The sequence below is a fragment of the Leptonotus elevatus genome, chromosome 14 (genome assembly GCF_054856555.1).
Source record: "Leptonotus elevatus isolate MCC_2025b chromosome 14, RoL_Lele_1.0, whole genome shotgun sequence".
NCBI lineage: Eukaryota > Metazoa > Chordata > Actinopteri > Syngnathiformes > Syngnathidae > Leptonotus > Leptonotus elevatus.
Window position 1 is genome coordinate 8614927 of NC_141252.1, and position 15527 is coordinate 8630453.

Below are 15527 nucleotides of genomic sequence, written 5' to 3' on the forward strand. Positions count from 1 at the left end.
AGCTGAACTTTCTGTGGGGTTAATCAGAGGCATTTTAAATGGTGGCCGGTGTGTGTTGACTGCTATGGTTTGAATGGGACTAGTTCATTGCAACCATATTTTGTCATTTCTTTATTTTACTTCACTTCTTATAAGGATTTATTTCAATTTATTTTTAAATTGTCCAGATTATAAGTCACTTTAATGGTGGAAAAAATTTAATTATTATTTATCTTGGGCTCATTTTGAACAGGGGGGTGTAGACTTTTTATGTCCACAATATATAATTTCTATATTCATAAATGCAGGCTATTGCGATTCAGAGACATTTTTAAATTTGATGAGATTTACTATAATAATAAGACTCATGTTCCCACCCTTAAATATGGCCACAAGATTTGGTTAGAGACTCCCTGTAAACTACAACCACATTAATAACTTCCGTAACAATATGAATCAAAAACTCTTTGTAAAGACAGAATGATTCAGCATGTGTTGGATCTTACTGGATTGTGCGTGTGTATCAAGTGCTTTTGGCTGGTGAATGTACACGACTCAGACTATTTTAATATTCTCTCAGGAATTAAGGTAAAGTGGATCCAGGAATGTTTCCCTCAAGCTTCTCATTCAAGTGGAACAAAATGTGTTGCTAACCACATGCAATCAAAGTATCGTCCCTGGGCGGAATGAACGAACGCATCAAGACCCCAATAATTTTTACGATAAATGTGTTTTTCCCCAAAATGCTGTGACGTCTTAGCAGTAGCATTTCTTGACCTGCCGTTATCACCTAAATCCATCGCATTCCTATTTTTTGGCGGTACAACGGCACACACCAGCAGGATGCGGGATTTCATTTCTTGCTCTTTCCATGTAGTAATCAGTTAAGTGTAAATTGCCTTGAGGGAAAATATGAGGCAGGGGAGAAGGTGAGGCATCCACTGTTATAAGGTTGAGGGGCAAAGCAAGACCAAAAGGCGCTCACCTCCAGTTTCCGAAAACTCTGTGCCATGTGCTAATCTGATGCAAATGGTGGTAGTCAGTAAGACTAGCATGAGAGCAAGTGATGTTCTGCAACTTGCATTTCCCCTATATTGTGTGCTGAGCCTGATTGAACCCATATGCATTTCACATGTGGGCACGAATGAGGAACGATGACATATAATGGGAATCCTGTTTCTGCGCCTTTACGATCATTTCGTCAATCTCCAATCTTGGAATGACCACATCAGATCGCAATAATGTGTAGTTTAGTACAGTATGTGGGCATAAAGACATGGTAACCAAACATACACATGGCAAATTTTCTCACTGGGCTGGAAGGTTGACATGGGTTTGACCGCATGCTATTCCCGCCCTTAGGCAGGTCTTATTAAAAAACAATGCATATAGCATGAGGGAACTCATGAGCCCAGTGCTAAATTTAAACAATGACACATCCATGGATGTATATGGTTCCACAGTAACATGCCCAAAAGGGTCCTATGCACAGCATCATCATGACAGGGCTTCCTGAATGACCCCTAAAAAGCACACTTGCGGCTAAAAGGCCACTGCAAGCAAAAATAGATATTTCCCCCCTTTATTATGATTTATAAATCTAAAAGCAGAGAGCGTACAGAGCCAAAGAAAAGTACTGCCCTTTCAAAAATAAAGCAACGCCCAATGCAGAAACTGCACGTTACGACCTCCTCTTGAATGATTGATGATGATTTTTTTCAAGCAAACATGCCGTAGAGGAAGTAAGCATTTTCGCAAGATGACGATAAGTCTACGCTTATCCCGAAAAAAGGGTTTTAATGGTGCCCAAGAGACAACAAGCCAAAGTGCATTGGAAGAGGCAGACATAAGTTACTATGATTTACTATGATTCAGTGCGGTGTATTTCCACTTAAACATCCACCTTTGGGCAAAAGCAGAATAAAAAGATTCTGCAATATTTGTTGCTTCTGTTTCTCTATAGTGGAAACTCAGAAGTCAAACAGACTACGCTCAGGGATGCTGATCAACCACTGACTTGTAATAATCATTCCATAGTCAAACTGTCACTATAATAAAACCTTTATTAACTGTACAGGCAATTGATTAATCATTTTGTGTTGCATTTACATTCCTAACAATCATACAAATGTACACGCAAAACACACGTGGAGCTAATCCTTTTGATTAGAAGTTGTCAAATTTTAAACCAAGTACCACTTCAAAAATAATTTTGGAATCTAAAGGGGTTAAAATACAGTAGTGTATTTGGTTTATATCTATAAAGATTATTTAATGTAGCCATTGTAACAAGATGGATAGTTTGAATGCACTTAATACAGGAAAATAACTTCATTAAGGATTCATTTGAAATGTATTTAAGTGCGAAATTGTACCTAAAACTGTTTGGGGAAAAAAAACTGTTATAAAAGGTTAAGAAATGTATTGTACTTAAAAGTCTTGTGCAGTGTTTCGAAGTCTCACATGATTGAGGCATATTTTTCCCGGAAAATAGTGGTTGGTTTCCAAATGGTATGATCTTTAGGACGGTCGACTTGAGGTTCCACCATATTAGCAATGACACATTTAACTGCACTGAATGCATACACTGGCCGCTATTAACACCGACAGCTTCCATCTGTGTTCAGATAGCATCATTCCATTCGGATGCTCTCAGCCTGCTTTCCCATCTTCGCCTGTCGTTCTCCAATGACTGTTTGGATCCCAACTAAGGATGAGATAAATGTTTGGCCCTTTTATCTCTCAAAAACCTCATAACCCCCCCCCCCCCCTTTTTTTTTTTACACTGAGAGTAACAAAGATGAATCCTGCACTAGAGAAGGAGGAGCGAGCGAGGAAATCCAAAAGTTGTGCAAGAAACCCAAATATCACAAACCCAAGGTGTCTGTGCCAGTAAACACACAAGCATCGGTGTACTCTGGATGTCATGGAGATCGTCTATTGTAGTTGGACAGCTGCGAGGCCCAGATGTAGCAAATGCACAAACACGGCCAGCTAAACTAGGTGAACTGGAACCACAGAGAGGACACAGAAGGTATGTGGACATCTAAGCTAACAGTCTTGTTCCCCAATCATAAGAATAGCAATGATTAGGTTTCAACACATCTTTTTCAGACACACTCCAGACTCGTGTGAGCTACTGGCCTCACTCGCTCCAGTTTTAGGTGGAGTGCAGGGGTGGATCTATTGCAGTTGGATACAGGGCGGAGGGGCACCCCAAAATCCTGCACTCTAAAAACAGTGGGGTCAAAAATATCCCAAATTGGGTCAAAAAGGGACCAGCTCAACATTTTGGGTTATTCAATTAGCCCAAAAAATTGGGTCAAATTAATAACTCACAAACAACCCAAAAACTGGGCTGCTTATTGGGTTAAATAATACAAAAAGTTGAGTCAGTTAATTTTTCACCCAATTAATTTGTTGTTTTGTGGGTTATTAATTTGACCCAACTTATTGGGTCAATTGAATAACCCATAAAACAACCCAACAAACAGGGTTGCTTTGTAGGTTATTTGATTTGACCAAAAGTTTTGAATTAAATAAGTCAAAAAGTTGGGTGGGTTCATATTTGACCAAATTCAGTTGGGTTATTCAATTAACCCAAAAAGTTGGGTCAAACAAATAAATTGCAAAACAATTATTATTAATTTAATTAGTTTAATAACTTAAAAAGTTGGGTCGGTCCATTTTTTACCTAACCGTTTTTAGTGTGAAAAATCCCAAAGTATTACCTTTATTAGATAGCTGTGATGTTGCAGATTTTTCAAAATAACCAAAATATAGGCTATTTCGAAACAATACATAAATGTGTGACAGATTCCCTTTAGTCTGTTTAATAAATTAAAGATGAGGCATGGAGCTTTCGATTTGTCGATCATGATGGACGAAAAGCACTATAGAAAATAGATAGACAGGATGTAGTGCAATCAGTATCCTTCAAGTATCACACCACTATGGTTTGTACCCCACTTTCACATGTCATGAATCACATTTTTTTTTATACCCTTCACAAGTGTGAAAGGAAATTCAAAACTGTTCTTGGTTATCCCAAACTAAATAATACATTGAAGAAGGGCGAAACACTCAAGATTTACAGTATGTCTGGTCTTACGCTTCAGTCATAAGGGCTCCGAATCGGCCTGTCTTTTCTCAAATGCGGTAAATTGTGCCCTCTATTCCTTTAACTACATGTGGTTTGACCACTAACCGCAGTCTGTGGCGTGCTCTCCCTCAAGGCTGGGCTGGCAGCCCATGAAGCAGCGGTACGACCCAATAGTATTCTCACAGCGCCAGGTACCACACACCGAGCTTCCAAACTCCTTACACTCATTCTGGTCTGTCGAGAAAGAACGAGAAAGAGCAGTTGATTAGAAAAGGGCAAGACCAGGGGCACAAATGCAACCACATGTGACCCCCACGCCCACCCCTCCTGCACACACACGCACACACACACACACACACACAGCTATCCCTCCCTCTGCTTCTACTGTGGTGGCTGTGCAGCTGGAGTCATCCAGGAAGCCTGTGGTGTAGCTGTCCTCAGTGAACGCAGCAGGCAAAGGGGAATGGCCAACAACAATATTATCACAGCAACCAAAGAACTTGTGAAGGAGCTAAAGGGAGACGATCCGGAGGGAGAAGCGGCTCCTGCTCACAATGGGGTCATTCACGCTACTCCTTTGGGGAAAGACACTTGCAGGCCTCCAGACATGTCATTCAGGAACCCCTCGCTTTTTTTATGCCACAGAATGGCTTGGACAATTCACACTGGCGATCACAAATTAGTCATGGTCAACTGTGCTGTACCGTCGAAGCTTCATTTTAAATGTAGCGCAACGATCAGATATCTGACGCTGGCATATGCTCTCAAGTATGGGAAATTGAAAAGTGAAGTTGACCTCTTCTCTGCAGCTATAAAATAATTGACTTTTGTGATGATTTTCTACAAGAGTGATTTTGTGAAAGTTTTTGTTGCTATATTTTAAACTGATTGTTAAACTTTTCTTGGGCACTTCGAGGGGCTGTGCTAGGCAGAGGTGGCAAAGAAAAAACAACAACCCTGCCACAGTTTGGCTTTAGCCCTTAGTGCTAGCGAGCTAGCTAGCTCCTTAGCATGTAAACGAGCATCATGGGTGCTAGCTAGCTAAATGAGCACTATGGGTCCTAGCTAGCTAGCTTGCTCCCTAGCAGGTAAACGAGCACCATGGGTGCTAGCTAGCTAACTAGCACCTGAGCCTAAAGCCAAACTGTGGCAGGATTTTTACTTTCTGCACCTGGATTTGCCACCTCTGATGCTAGGGAAATTTAGTGTGTGGTTCAAAACGTCACCAAAAGCTGTTCTAAGATACAATCATAAATCCTAATATCAAATACACCTGCATTATAATAATAATACCTATATTTAACCAGATAAAAAAAATAATAATAATTACCTTCACAGTCAGAAGTGTCCTCGCTGTACTTAAAACCAGCCTCACATAAGCACATGAAACTGCCCTCAGTATTGAGGCATCGGCCCCGAGTGCACACGTTGTCTTTGCTACACTCGTCCACATCTATGGTAAAAAGAGAATCAAGATTTATTACATACCCATCACAAAACATACCTCATTGAATCTACTCAGTGCTCCCTCTGAGTCATAAGTGTTGATAATGAATGCTACATGCTTGATTAGAGGCACAATGGTGGATAATTGCAGCATTACAGCATAACTCGTGCTGTAAAGGGAAGTTGGATCCAAGATGGGAGGCGAGGAAGAATCCTTTTTCCTTTCCTAAACATTTGATGAACCAATATGGTGAGCTTGACAATTTAGTAGGATGTAAGTAATGTGCTACATTAATGCAACTAGATGGCTGAAGGTAAATTAAAGGGGAAGTCAGTCCTCCATTTTTGTGTGTGAAAATAATATGTCCTATGCAGCCCTCTATGCAGTTCAAATACGGTATTCTGGTTAGTATTGCGTTAGTGGAATATGAGTTAAACAGGTGAGCTGCGATTGGCCGTTGCCTGAGCCCTGAGCAACTGTGATGTCATCTTCGATCGACATTAAGCGGCAAAATGGCCGCCCCCTCGGATGGATAAAAACTGCTGGAATTTGATGCATAACTCAAATTTCAAAAATGTAATATTAATTAGAATGTCATGCTTAGACTAGTGAGGTCACATATAACATTATTGTCAAGAAATGTTGAAGGTTGACTTCTACTGTGTATCCACCTGTTGCCATTCAAACAACCGAATAATTCATCATGGTTTCCTGCGAGCAGGTTTGTGTTCAACTAAACTTGCCCTGATTTCACACTGAGTAACTATTATATTATTATTTCAGTATATATACACAGTACTTTTTGTGACATCTTTGTTTGGTGGGGTGCCGTGAGATTTTTCAAATGTAAAATATGTATCTTGGCTCAATAAAGATTGGGAAACACTGACCCCTAACTGCTTTGAAATGATGGCAAAATACCAAATACTATAAAGCTGCAAACAAACCCATGTGAGAGGATTCTGGTTTGTCTGTGCCAGCACTGTTGAAAAATGGATGAATGAATGAAAATATGGGACAACCTGATTAATATGATAATCAGTGTCCATGATTTGCTCTGGCAGGCAGCCAAAGAAGCTGACGGAGGCTGGTAGGCTTGCATAACAATCTTCCAAAGACCTCAGTGGGAGTAATGTCCCTAGGCAAGGAGTGAGCCATCATCGCTCAACTCTCTGCAGGGTTGTACTAGCAAATACAAGAGCCTGGACCACGGGACCAGCCCATCCCCACAGGCGTCATTTATCTAACTTCACCCTTTACTGTATTGGCAAGACACACTAGAAATAACACGGCTTCAATTCAAACATTCCAGTCAAATCCTTTTAAATTATTTTGACAGCAAATTTGTTGAAAAGAGAAGCTTGTCCACCATAACGGATGACAAAGCAACATTATTTCCCCCAGCGCTATGAAGACTTGGTCACTGGGTGCGGTTGGAATAATATAAAAATGAAGCCGGTGGTGAGATTGATGGGGAGGTTACGAGCAATTAACGTACTATTTCCTGAAGTCTCAGACCTGACTAGAACACCACAATGTATTCCACAAGGAGTCCTACAATTGTGAACAATACTGTATATGTATCTATCTATTTTCTATAGTGATTATCCTAATTAGGGTCACTGGTGAGATGGAACTTATCCTATTTGACTTTGGGCAAGAGATGGGGTACACCCTGGATTGTGTGTTTTGTTGTGGGGTTTTTTTTGCAAAGGGGAAAAGGCCAAATGGTGTGACATAAGAAGAGCTGACAACTTCCAAGGAAATGAAAGCTGCATTAATATCAGCAAATTATATTTACAATACAGCTTCATCGTCATAGAAAATTCTCGTACACTAAGCCTGCTGTATGTAGTATGTGGCAACAAGCTTGTAAATGAGGCAATGAAGGCTTCAAAACTGCCTAAAATCTATGATCTAAGATCTATGAGGAATTCCAATAAGGAGGTCATACAACAATTGGTATCGTGTTTTTGCTATAGTGTGTTACTTTGCCTTGGCAGCCGGTCCGCCCATCAAGTGTGTTATATCCCTCAGGACAGACACACATATAGGAGCCTTCCGTATTCAGACACCTGCCTTCTCCACAGATCCCCGCAACGGTCAAACACTCGTCGATATCTGCGGCATGACATGTAAGGACAGACTTAAGACATAGCATCAAAGTAAGTCAAAGCTGACTGTTTTTGCTTTACAATGCATATACCTCCGCAGGAGGTCCCATCGATCAGCTCGAGGCCAGCAGGGCACGCCAAACTGTGGGATTCAACGGCTTTGGTGCACTGACCTCCCACACACATGCCTGTGTCCTCACATTCAGTTCCATCTGTGTTCAAACAAATACACACACGCATAATGATGACATAGTCTCACCAGCTGGAGATCACTGTGTTCTTTTCCAAAAGTTCTGTCATCTTAACGAAGAGTTTCTGGTACTAATCATCCCATTACAGGGTGCCCATTGACATAATTGCTACTCTTGGAAATTAGTGAAGCACATGCTTGCTTTTTGAATCATTGTTACTCATTGTTTAGAGCCCAAGTACATTTCAGTTGTATTTTAATTTTTAAGTTTAAAACACTGGCATTTCAATTCAATTCAATTCAAAATTTTCTTTCGTTCTTAAAAAAAAGAAATGAAAGGGGACAGAAAGAAGTCAAACTTATATTTGCCCCTGATTAACAATTTTTTTTTATCAACACAAATAAATGACAGCAAGCAGTCAAGACGCTTTCAATGTGACAATTAAACAAAATAATTCAACGGCATGACCTTGTGCTACATATATTTTTCCAATAATTATTCTTTTATACCTTTTTTAAAAATACAAATAGACTAAGATGATTTAGTTTTATAATCCAGATTGTTCTACAAACTGACACCTTGATTTGAAAAACGTTCTTTTTGTTTTGTTGTGTATTTAGGTTTGGATAAATATCGTAATTTGTACTCACCTTCCCTTTTTTAAATTGGATTTGCATGTTGCATGCATGATGGGCTTTGTACATTATTTTAAGGCGGTTAAACTCCATCAATTCATTAAATGTGAACTTTTTTAGTTGTATAAATGTTGGATTAGTGTCATCTCTGTATCCACATCCGAAAACGACACAAAATTAACGACACGGCATTAAAATTAAAAATTTGTCTCGGTACACTTTTTAAGTAAATTTTTACGTGAAATATATATTAATGAAATCAAGCTATTTTTTAATGAAAAGGCTACACTACGGTTTATTTAGGTCATGATGGTGGTTTAACCTGATGTAAAAAAAAATAAGTTTGAGAACAACTGATCCATGGGATTTAGGAAGTGAAATGGATCCATTTTGCTTCGAACAACAGTTAACTTGGGTTTCAAAATATGTTTTTCTTGATGCGCCTCCACTGACGACCTCCAGGGCGAGGCGCGTAGATAATGCAACCAGGCTGATGTACTGTACGGCACATGACAACACAGCCACTGCAGATGATCACATACCTTCGCACGAGAGGCCATCAGGTGCCACGGTAAAGCCGGGGTCAAAGGCCATGCACGAGTAGAAGCCCTCTGTGTTGGTGCAAATGCCCGTGGGACATAAACCTGGGTTCTGGCACTCATCGATATCTGAGCGACAACGGAAGAAAAGTTGATATAATCTTGGCCAAAGAATCCACATTGTGGAAATGCTATACCTTCGCTGTCTGCTAATATTATTAACGACACAGTGAGCTTCAGCCTAAGTGCAAAGCATTAGGTGCAGTAAGTAAATCTCTCTTAATTTGATCGCACTGACTGTTTTATTAAAAAGGACGGGAAGATAAGTATGCAAGATGATCATCGACTGCAAAACAGCAAGCTATTACAGGTGGTGTGTAATTTCTGGATAAACAAACAGTGACTGAGATGGCTGTTATGCGATCACTAAAAATTCCACAGACAAGCACAGATTATATTCTTTAGGGGGAAAAGAGTGTGGGCCGCCATTAAGTGATGGCTCAATTTTGCCTTTGGGTGAGCAGAGGGAGTTCCACATAGCGAGCTTACTGAGGAAGGATGCACAGCGGTTGACTTAATTTCAAATTAAGGCCTTAATATTTTCCATCATATCATTTAAATCCTATCAGAGGCTGACTTGGACCCGGGGTTGTTTTGTGAAACTTTTTCCCAGCGCAGAGACACACATCAGTGGGGGATCATCCTCTCGGGCAAGATCCCCACTTCCATTAAAAAACACAGAACAGTATATGTGAATAACCGAGGCCACATTTCAATTAAACAATCATCCGGTTTTCTCATTCTCATGAAGTCACAGCAAAGCTAACCTCACTGGATTGGTCAATGCAGACGTTGTATTCCATTGATCTCGTAAACCGTGCCATGTTATAATAAGCCATACAGTAAAGTTCCTCTGTAATCATGTTGAGGGTCTTAAGTAAATCTTATTTTATCATGGCCTAGATCCAGTTAGATAATTACTACGATGACAACATAAACGAGCCAAGATGAAATAGTATACAGGTTTACCCTCGCAGCCATAACCGTCCGCAGTCAGCTGAAAGCCGGATCCGCAGCTCCTGCAGGTATAAGACCCCAGGGTGTTTGAGCACAGCTGGCCTGGGCACACGTTAGCTACCAAGCATTCGTCCACATCTGTACACAAATACATGGATGGACACGTCACAACACAAATTGCCATCTCTGGCTTGAAACAAATACATCCTGCCGGTTTAAATCAGCTAAATTAAAAGTCAGTGAAGCTAGGAAATGTCAACACGTGTATCTTCCTGCTTGAGTTATCTGAAGAGTATTTGACATAATGCACTATTTTGAGACAGATGTGTATTTGTTTTGAGCACGAGTTAAATAATCAGTGCTCGAGGCTATGGGCTTGATCAGCCAGCTATGATGTGATGTCTGAGAGATGTGGCATGTTGCATCGGCAAACCTGAACCAGATAGAACCCCAGGAAACGGCGCATTGACATATAAAGTCCACATCTGTGCGCAAGTAAACAAACAGCATCCAGGAAGCCAAAAGTCTCACCATCACACTGCTGTCTATCCTCGGAGACTTTGTAACCAGGCTGACAGCTGACACATGTGAAGGAACCCTCTGTGTTTGTGCATGTTCCCCGGGGGCATGTAGTGGGCAGCGCACACTCGTCAATCTCTGGCACGAAACAACACAGGATATTAGAAATTCCCGAGAGAAGAAGGGGAATCTCCGCCGCCAACAAAAACACCTAATTCACCATGACAGATCTTCTACAGCATTGATAAGACACGTGAAGCTATGCGTGGATCCCTTAAAGGGGAAGTCACCTCCCCCCCAAAAATAAAAAATAATATGTGTTCTATGCAGCCCTAGTAGTCTAAATATGGCATTTCTGGTTAATATTGCATTAGTGGAATATGAGTTAAGCAGCAAAATCCTGCCATTTTTATCCATCTCAGGGGGCGGCCATTTTGTCGCTTGCTGTCGACTGAAGATGACATCAATGTTGCTCATGTCTCAAGTAACAACCAAAAGTCAAAAGTCACCCATAGCTTTTAGAGGCATGTTTTGCCAGGTGCTTTAGGTCTTAATGGGTTAACCTATTAGGGCCTAAGGCGCCAACTGTTTTTATCAATATCAGAAAGGGGCTATTTTGCTACTTGCTGTCGAGTGACAATGACATCACAGTTGCTCAGATCTCAGGTAACAACCAATCACTGCTCAGCTTCAGAAAACAGCAAGTGACAAAACGGCCGCCACTTGAGATGGATAAAAACGACTGGATTTTGCTGCATAACTCAAATTCCACAAAGGTAAAATTAATCAGAATATCACGTTTGGACTAGTGAGGTCACATATTGTCAAGAAATGTTTAAGATTGACTTCCCCTTTAACGATGAGTGCTGAGTGACCAACCTTCACAGAGTTCTCCGTCATACGACACTTTGTAGCCTGTGGGGCAGTTCTCGCAGGTGTAAGAGCCCTCTGAGTTTAGACAGATGCCATTGGCACAGGTAGACAGCGACTGGCACTCGTCAATATCTGGGTGGATCACAACAACAACATCGTAGACGTGTTTGGACCTCACTCGGATCAAATGTGAAAAGGAATTCTCAAGTTGAATGCAACGGATTTGAAAGCTTGTGTTGTCAAGATGCCCAGTATGTGTCAAAGGAGACCTGGAAAGAACAAATGGTTTTCTCTGAGGAGTGGAGCTGGGAACGAACCTTCACATCGCCGTCGATCTGGAGTCACTCTGTAGCCTGCCTTACACCTGGTGCAGGTGTACGATCCGGCTGTGTTGGCACACACGCCACCGAGGCACCAGTCGCCCTGGGAGCACTCATCCACATCTGTAGACACACACATTCAGGTTCACCAGAAAAGTCTTATTATCATATTTTATCTATTTATTTATTTTATTTTATTTTTACTCCTATTACTATTTTAACTACTCTCAAAATTAAAGCGTTAACACTGGAGATTAATTTAAATGTTTTAAAGTGTTAACATTTTTACTCCGCTAATTAATTAACTCAAGCGGTAATTATTTTTTTTAAACTCGGTTAATTATTTAACTCAAGCGGTACTCTTTTTTTTCTTTTTTCTTTAACTCGGTTAATTAATTAACTCTATTTTATTTATTTCCAGTAATGGCCTATCACCTGCAGTCAAACTTGCCCACTGGCGCTAACATGGACAAACACGGACTTATAGGTAGGTTTACTTTCAGTTTTACTTGCTTGAATTCTATTTAACAAACAAACACAGCTATTACAGCAGTCTTTGATTCTAAATATACTTTCTATTTGATGAATTTACATTAATTCCAAGATTTTTCCAAGAATATTTGTTACAAGCTCTGAAGAAAAAAGTAGAAGCAGAAGTAGAAAAATGCGATTAAACACGATTAACTCATTTGCTCCCAAAAACGTATAAATACTTTCTATTTTAAATATTACCATGCTCCCAAAGACGGATTTATTTGTTTTTCATGGTAGAGCAGGGTTCACCAATTCCGGTACTCGAGGTCCAGAGTCCTGCAAGTTATAGATGTTTCCGCCTACCAACACACCTGTTACTAAAGATCAGGATCGTTATCAGGCATGCTGATGAGCTGATTACATGAATCAGGTGTGCTAGTGAGCGGGTGGAAACATCTTAAACCTGCAGGACTCCGGACCTCGAGGACCGGAATTGGTGAACCCTGTGCTAAAGCATACAGAAGGATTTGATGCAGCCTCTGAACTGGCAAAGGCAATGGTAGTTATTACAAAAACGGCTAGCAGGTGGCAACAGAGTATAAGAGATCAACCAGGGCCATGTTGAAAAAATTTATTTTCTCCACTGTTTTAAACAGATTTGTGAATAATGGCGAAACTTAGCTATATTCTAATGCTAATTGTTGCAAAACGGAAACACTTAGAAATATACCTTTTTTTCCTGATGAAAGAAGAGACACTAATCTTTCTTTTGGTAGGGTCCATGTTTTTACAGCAATAGAACACAACATTCTGTTAGCCTTGCAAAATAAATCAAAATCCAGCAAAACAGCCAGGAGTGAAGGGGTTTGCTTCAGAGAAAATGTCTGGGAGGGAATGAGTTAATTACGGAAAAATTGTGTGATTAATTAGTTTTTTTTTAGGATTTTTACGGGGTCCGTAGCAACAAAATGTAGTTGGTAAGATCTGATGACATTTGGACTACTGTATAGAAAATAGATGGATATATAACTGATAGGATTAGATTTCACACAGATGGTGCCCCTTAAAACAACCCCTTTGAATGCACCATCTCTATGAGGATTATTACTAAAATTGAATGGTAACTATGCAGATGTAACAAAAGGACAAATGCAGCTTGACACTAAATGAAGGTAAAATTCTACCTTCACATCTCAGCCCATCAGCAGATGGTTCAAAACCAGGATTACAGCTCTGGCACATGAAGGAACCTGGTGTGTTGATGCAAATTCCTTCAGGACACTTTTTACCAGCTACGCACTCATTGATATCTAAAGGGGGAAAAAACATGCGCGTTTAATTCGGTTGCCATAAGCATAGAGCAGCGTGATGAAATTACACAGCAGACCTTCACATGCTTTGTCATCGGAGGTGACTTGGTAACCATGGTTACAGGTGCATCTGTGTGTACCCTCTAGATTGACACAGCGTCCGTGAAGGCAGATCCCCGGAAGCAGACACTCATTCACATCTGGAAAGAAGAAAACGTGGAAAATAGAAGGGGGGCCTCAGGAAATCAAAAGACACTCGGGCTCTTTGTAAGCTTTTTTTTCTAAAAGCTTCAAATTTGCCATGGAGCTTCTGCAGTAGCACGCGTGCTGCAAACTATTTACACAGCTGTTACTTTGTCACGGATCTCTCTGTCCGCTGACGACTTACCTTGGCATACGTTGTCCAGTGTGAGTTTGTATCCCTGGAAGCAGTTGCACCTATAGGAGCCCTCGCTGTTGACACACCTTCCACGGCCGCATATGTTTTGGTTCAGGCACTCGTTCACATCTGCGGACATCGAGGGTCATGAAAGGACAACGCATGAACTTAATTGTTATTTTTTTCAGGTTTCAAATATGTGCCTCAGGATTTTTGGGACAATAAAAGTTGCTTGCCAAAATCTCAATATAAATAGTAACTGTGGTTGTTATATTGTGCTAAAAGGGAAATAATTAGGGAAAGCATCATGAGCGTGGAAAAAACAGCATTCTTTAAATTCAACTCGTTAAGGCTTTAACGAGTTGGTGCAGGAGATGCCTTTTCCACTTTGTGAGTCAGAGCTGTTGATCCAGCATTTACTACTTGTGGAAAAACTTTGAGTAGGAATATTGTTTTGTAGTGCAATTTTTTGCCAAGGGTTCACAACAACACAATGTCACAATTTCACAGGATTATGTGAAAAATCAGAGTCAGAGGAATGGACATTGCATAACAAATAAAGGAAGTAGAGCTGTCAAAATTAATCGATTAATCGACAAGTAATCAATGATCAAATGAATCGACAACTATTTAATAATCAGAGTATTCGTTTGGAGCCATTTTTTTTATTTAAAACTGTCCAAATCCGCTGATTTCAGCATATCAAGAGTAATTGTTCACTGATTTCTGTAGTCCTTCATGAAAGAAGACTGATTATCTTCTGTGTTTAATCAAAATAATAAATGTGAAAACATCTGTTTTTACTTTGGAATACAATGACCGAACTGATAAACCATAGTACAATATTAATTCCGCCTTTAAAAAAAAAACACTACATGAATATGAAGTACGGAATAAACACTGATCACTGGTTAATAAACAGTAATTAGGGGGGGGGGGGGGGTGCTTTTGTAATAGACTTTAATGCAAAATTAAAATGAATCTAATTAGTCCATTTTCACTGAAGCAACCCTCTTCGCTCTCGCAACAGAATTTTATCAGGAAAAAAAGTACGTTTGTATCTGTTTCCATTTTGTAGTAATTAGCATTAGAATATAGCTAAATTTCATCATTATTCACAAACCTGTTGAAAACAGTGGGGAAAAGAGCTTGTTGCGACATGGCCCTGGTTGATCTCTTATTGTCTGCTGCAACCTGCTGGCCGTTTTTTGTAATAACTACCATTGCTTTAAGCGACCTCTTTAGGTCAGAGGCTGCATGAAAGCCTTCTGTATGCTCTGCCATTAAAAAAAACATTTTAAAAAGTTTTGGGGACCATGGCAATATTTAAAATATAACTTTTTATATGTTTTGGGAGCAAATGATTTAATTGATTGAATTAACCGTTTCAAAAAATATTTGATAGTGCCAGCACTAAAAGGAAGGCACTCGTTTGTCTGCAAAGGAGGTGGAGAAAGAACTGGAATTAAAAGAGGCAAACAAAAGGAGAAAGTCACAGACAACGTTTTGTTTGGCGCAATGCAGTCATGCAATCTCCCCTCAGCCTGTGTGATAATCTTTGACAAGGCAAATGGAGCTGTTCACTATCACAACGGCAATTAAGCTTATCCGCGACCCGGCCAATTGGG

At 40.1% G+C, this 15527-nt stretch overlaps 1 protein-coding gene across 2 annotated transcripts in view; it reads right to left on the reverse strand.

Annotated features, from left to right (window-relative positions):
- Positions 1-15527, reverse strand: part of LOC147162856 (latent-transforming growth factor beta-binding protein 2-like) — a 95286-nt gene that overhangs the window by 14082 nt on the left and 65677 nt on the right. For both annotated transcript variants that reach the window (XM_086094738.1, XM_086094737.1), the window contains 12 exons: positions 13909-14028; positions 13598-13720; positions 13395-13520; positions 11734-11859; positions 11423-11548; positions 10556-10681; positions 10037-10162; positions 9011-9136; positions 7735-7854; positions 7524-7649; positions 5412-5534; positions 4187-4315 (listed from right to left, as the gene is read on the reverse strand). In XM_086094738.1, coding sequence (XP_085950864.1) covers positions 4187-4315; positions 5412-5534; positions 7524-7649; positions 7735-7854; positions 9011-9136; positions 10037-10162; positions 10556-10681; positions 11423-11548; positions 11734-11859; positions 13395-13520; positions 13598-13720; positions 13909-14028 — 1497 coding nt within the window. The remainder of the gene's footprint in view (positions 1-4186; positions 4316-5411; positions 5535-7523; positions 7650-7734; positions 7855-9010; positions 9137-10036; positions 10163-10555; positions 10682-11422; positions 11549-11733; positions 11860-13394; positions 13521-13597; positions 13721-13908; positions 14029-15527) is intronic.